This window comes from Vigna radiata, chromosome 11 (assembly GCF_000741045.1).
Source record: "Vigna radiata var. radiata cultivar VC1973A chromosome 11, Vradiata_ver6, whole genome shotgun sequence".
NCBI classification, from domain to species: domain Eukaryota; kingdom Viridiplantae; phylum Streptophyta; class Magnoliopsida; order Fabales; family Fabaceae; genus Vigna; species Vigna radiata.
In genome coordinates this window covers 3,482,526-3,488,525 of record NC_028361.1, presented here as the reverse complement: position 1 = coordinate 3,488,525, position 6,000 = coordinate 3,482,526, and the positions used below count along the sequence as shown (strand labels likewise).

Genomic DNA, 6,000 nt, shown 5'->3' with positions numbered 1-6,000 from the left:
TTTGCATTTTTTGTTACCTAATGTTGTAAGAATCACACAAATTTGAAATTTTAGAATTTTAGAACAGTCTAAACAATAATAAATTAAAAATACAATGTGATTGATATTTTCAAAAATAACCACAATTTAATTTTAATAATACATTAGAGATATAATCATCTACCTTAATAACACACTTAGATCCATAAAACTCTAAAATAATTTGAAAAAAAAAACAAAAAAAAATTCACCACAATGAAATACTCACAACCATGGATATAAACCAAAAAATAACTTCCAAAGCATCCTCAAACATCCATACGATCATTATTGTCATTATCGTTCCCTTTCACTTCAAAGAAAGAAACGAGAAGAGAAAAAGGACAGAATTATGAGAAGAAAAAAAAGTCTATAAAATCCTAAGTCAAAAATAGTTTTGCATATAATTCATAATAAATAAGTTTTAATTATTTATAAAAATATCACCATGTAAATTTTTTTCGCTGTTTTTCACTAAGTAAGACTTAAAACGTGTAACTTTGAAAGACTATCTACTATACTAATTTTGTAAAAAATATTACTCTTAAAATATTCCAATTTTTACTGCGGAAACTTCCAATTAGGTTCTGAAAAAATATCAAAATTAATATTTTACCTTGTCGTTTTAAATATCTTCCACACAGAAAAACATAAGCAATTTGCAATGCAGACATTTGACTGTACCTCTATCTTGACTTTAAGCAAAGTCATTGACTTTAAGCATCCATTAAGCTAGCATATGATCTGGAATTCTTAAAAGTCAAACTTTTCTTATTTTTCAGAGCGTGTTATATTTTTTATCCAGAAATAAAAATCATACATAATAACTTAGAATTTTTCAATCTATATACAAATATTATCTATACATAAAAAGAAAATACATTTCAAATTACATAACCTGGCAATTATGTGTTAAATCCATGTCAGAAACCTAAACTATTTCTGGTCTAAAGTATATATGTTCCCATTTTTTTTTATTCCTGGATAAAGTGTGACTCCATCTTTAATTTTTCAGAGTGTGAGATTAATCACATTGAAGAATATATATATATTTTTTAAGATTTTAAAGTTATTTCAGTGGCGGCTATTCGGACTTGTATTTTTCTTTTAAACAAATTATATGAGAAAGTTATATTAAACAGCATAAGTATCCAGAAATAATTAATTGAACAAAAACTAATGGCCTTATCTTGAGAGAACATGTTCCAATTTTATGAAAATCTTAATTATATAATACTATGATAAAGCTTAACGACGAATCCAAGAATACACATAAGAGGTATACGACACCTGAAGGGTAGTTGGGAAGAAAGATTCCTGTTTCATGTCAATTAACATAAACAAATTGGTGCAAGTGTTGTTAATCATTAACTAATAAAATATATAATAAGGTTTAGATAAAGGAATCAGGTTGACTCAGTCGTATAAGGTACAATATAATATTTCATCCAAATGCTCATACCCATTTGTTTCTAAGCTGTCAACTTCTTTTATATATTTCCATAAAAGAATACTTTATAGCATTTGAATTTTATATTACTTTTCTGTTTGAAATTTAATTATATATATAGTAATTAAACACAGCCACGTTTTGAGTATTGTTGATATAAAAATGGTGTTGTGGCATAGTGGCCAAAATGATAATGATGTCAAAGTACTGCTAAGTAGCTTTGAGAGTCTTTTAATCAAACTTCAAATTAAAAAGGCTTTGATTCTAATGTTAAATTTAGGCTATGATGAACGTTTATGTTCATTGTTATGTGTAGCTTGAAACTTCATTATATGTTATAATGTTTTGGTAATGATGTTGAGTTTATTTACTTGTTTATAATATCCACAAAAATATTGTTGTAATAAGTAGATACTAAATAATAATATAATAACCCAAAGTTTTAGGAAGATTGATTTGTAAAAAAAATGAAGTTATTTTAGACAAATTCTTGATACTGCTGATTTGTTTATGTGATTCGATAAATAGTTTATTAGGACCTAAGATTTCATACTTTATCTTTGGACCTACTATAGATAGATAGTTCTTTTAAGTGTTATGATTAATTACAGGAGTAGATTCATACATTATAATAATACTGTTTGAATTTTTTTATTTTATACTATTTGACAAGGTATAAAATTTAATAGAATTCGTATACATATTGGGATATTCGTATAAAAATGTATAATTTATCAAAATTTAAGAACTTTTTTTCTTAAAAAAAAAGAGAATGCTGGGTTAATTTTAATAAAAAGTATTATGATATACAAACACAGTTTTCTTTAAGTGTACTTTAAGACTTACACTTGACGATTATTATCAGCATTACAAAATTTTATTAAAAGAAAATTACGTATAAATAATAAATTGATTATACAAATATGAAAATAACATCTAGATTGTATAATCTAAAAATCTAAAAGGAAATGGGAAAAAATTATAAGAATGCAAAAAGAAAGTTATGCAGGTGCAGGAAGCAACTCTGCAACCCGAAGAGTATAGTGACCCAAATCCATATTTCGATGGACCAATAGCGAAGCCTTTTGTCATATAAATTGGACTATATCTTGTCCACTAACTTTCAGGATTTTTCTTTCTGCACCCCTATAGTTTATTTTCAGTAACTTTGTAGAATATGGAGAAAATTCAAATTGTCCACGATAAAAGTTACATTGTTTTTTATTGAGAATTTGAGGAATGCTGAGAAGCATATTCCTTTTCTATTACTGTCTTTTTAGTTTTATTTATTTTTAAATAAAAAAAAATGTGAAGACATCATATTTAATTCTTCTCTCACATAAATTTTAACCATTAAAAAATCATTCAAAAGTGTGTATAAAAAGTATACACTTCTTTTCTTTCCCTCTTTCAATGGTAGCCATGTAAAAACAACCACCGTCACACCAGAAAAAAAAAAAAAAATTGTAGCCTTTGTAGGAAAAAGTAAAAGATAAAATAAAATAAATAGAGGTTCTTTTGAAGGCAAGTACTATTGACTTCTGACCTACATTTTTAGATGCTTTTCAAGTGTCTCTGAACACGACAGAAACATCAGCTACTGTCTGATGCATTTGCAGACACCAGTTGAAACATCTTTAGGCAGAGAAATTTTAACGAAGGATTCATTTCTTCTCAATCCATTTTAGACACTGATTTTTTTTTTTTCTCAAAGTGATGAACACTCACATTACAGGTCGTAAATTGAGAGGAAATGCACCTTTCATCAGAGGTGTAACGTGACTGCAGAACACATGTAATAATCACGAACCGAAGAAGATATTCCAGCATCCTAATCCGTTGCTTCTTTGCATTTGAGAAACAAGCCTTCGAAAGTCAGCAATTTAAATTGAAATTAATTAATAAATACATTAATTAAGCTTAAATTAAACATGTAAGCAAGTTCAGGATATCGACAGACACACTCCAACCAACAAATATCAGAAGCCACGAAACTTTGAAGAAAACCTTCTCCCACATTCACGAACGAACCTCTTCTTCTGTATGAGTGTAAAAGGAATATTTTTTTGTCTGAATCAACACAGATAACGAGGTGGGACAAATCAACCATTAAACCAAACTTTTACAATCTAAATCTGATCCCGTATCAACCACATAGTATGTATTAGAAACTGTATTTTTTCCGTATCTGAAATTTACAAAACAGAGTAGTAGCTGTGGTGAGATGAAAGACAGAGATTCAGACATCGTGAGTATAGAAGTCAATAATCTCCTTCAAATTGAGCTGGAACAAAGAAGAGGCATCGTTGTGCATGAGCCACAACATGTGCTCGAACAAGATGTCATCGACGTCGACAAAGATTACTCTTGTTGGAGTGGATGTGAAATGGAAGTGTTTCTTTTCCGCTGCAGGGTTCTTCTTCATGGATATGTCCATCAAAACGCGAAAGGGGCTCTCTTGCAATATGAAAGGGTCCACCATGAACACCCTCTTCTCTTTTCCCACCACCACCGTCACGCTCTTCTCCGATTCTTCCTCCAACCCCTCTTTAGGAAGCGCCATGTAACGCAAACGAGAACCAGTGGAACGACGCCGGATCAATGAAACTGGCATCACCAAACAATCCATGGATGCAACAGAAGCAAGATACGATGTTCCGGCTGAAAAGGGGAAGAAGAAGGAGAAGAAAAAAAGTGGATGATCTCTTCTGGCTCTAGAACCTGCCAACGAGTTTATATAAGTATATAATAATAATAATAATTACACCATGTTAAATATTAAATAATAGCTTCGGGATTTTAATAATAATTATTATATTAATATTTAGGTGACCAGAGAGAAAAGAAAGGGTTACTTTGGATGTATACTTTGTGTGATGACTTCTGCAAATGGGAAGTAGCCGTTGGAGAAAGGATCCCTTGGACTGCAAGAGGACGCGGGTACCCTAGGCTCGTCACCAAGCGCGTGGGCACGTGCAATTTTAACTTAATTTTAGGTTTAATTGCTTTTTTTTTTCCAGTTTGGTTGAAGTGTGTCAAATTCGTTCTCCTTTTACAAAAATGTCAATTTTGTTTCCATATAGAAAAAATTTGTGTCAATCAAGTCGTCTCCGTTAAAAATTATTGCTTTCAAAACTCACTTTATCCACTACAATATCAGGGATCGGACCATGAAGTGGTTATTATTCAAAATTCACTTTAAGTTTTTAACACCATTAATTTGTATTTAACGCAAATGACTAGATTGACACAAATTTTTTCTATATGGGGACGAAATTGATATTTATTTAAAATGGAGACAAATTTGACACACTTCAACCATACTGGACACAAAAAAAACAACTAAACCTTAATTTTACTACAAGCTTCACTTCCGTTTATTAGACCTATTTTACTTTTAATATTATAAAAATAAAACCGATTTTTGGGTAGATGTTATTTTATTTTATATTTTGTGTTATACTTGTTTTTGGTACTTTTTCGTCTTTTAAATTCTTTGATGAGATTGAAAGGGTTATTCAACAAAGATATTTTGATATTAATGGGACAAATTCACCGGTTAATATATAATAAATGTGAATTATTTATTTTTTATTTTAAATTTGTATTTATAAATTTTGGATAAATAATTCTCTAATCATTAATTGATAATAATGTTTAAACATTATTGAAGAGTAACGATTTGTATGGTATAATTGGTGATTTTTTTGACACTCGTCCGATTATAAGTTAATTTTTTTTACTAATATAAAAAATAAAACATGTTAATGTTGTTATTTATTTATTTAAATTTTATTAGTATTTTAATAAATCAAATTTTCTTTCATTGGATGAGGAATTAGTGGCGCGTGGGTGAAGTTTGGATTGCCGACTTTGGTGAACACTACACGACATTAGATTATACATATGAACTGATGTGTTAGCATCGGTAGTAGGCGGCTTTTCTTTTGCACCGTGACAAGTGTTATTTATGATAAGTAAACGTTAATATATCCCAATAATGTAAATAATAACATTAATTTTTTTTACCATTAAATCCAAAGTTATAAAAGGTTAATTCGAGCTCATTGTCATGTAATCTCACACAACTCTTAATCATAACGTAATGAGTCTCACTGATGTATGAATAAATATAATTCTATGCGCACAGAATAATTAAGTGATTATCAGACACATTTATTGTAAGAATTAATTCACAGGTTATGTATTTAAAAGCGAAACAAAAAGCAGGGTAGGCTAATAATTCGTGTTAATGTTATAGTTAGGTATTTATAGGTCAAATATTGTTCTATTTTGGTAGTTGATGGTTATGCATATGATTGTTCCTATTGTTAAAGGTATAATGAGTGAGATTACTATTACCATATTAGACTAGATTTGAAGTTACAAAACATAGGCATGTGCAATTTTTGTTACATAATCATGTCATGGTAGTATTAACTAACGGATGAAAACGATGATTTGAAGTGATTATAGTTGGAACAGATATGAAATTAGGTAAACGCGTTTTAGAGTGCAGTTAGCATTTAGGT

General features: G+C 29.3%; 1 protein-coding gene across 1 annotated transcript; it reads right to left on the bottom strand.

Moving 5' to 3' along the window:
• Positions 1–3,486: 3,486 nt before the first annotated feature.
• Positions 3,487–4,188, bottom strand: LOC106777316. The gene has a single exon (XM_014664888.2). The coding sequence runs from the start codon at positions 4,095–4,097 to the stop codon at positions 3,708–3,710; it is 390 nt and encodes a 129-aa protein (XP_014520374.1). The 5' UTR covers positions 4,098–4,188; the 3' UTR covers positions 3,487–3,707.
• Between the last annotated feature and the right edge of the window lie 1,812 nt (positions 4,189–6,000).

Bases quoted from the DNA above. Each gene is read 5' to 3' on its own strand.
- LOC106777316 (XM_014664888.2), bottom strand. From the start codon at position 4,097: ATGGATTGTTTGGTGATGCCAGTTTCATTGATCCGGCGTCGTTCCACT.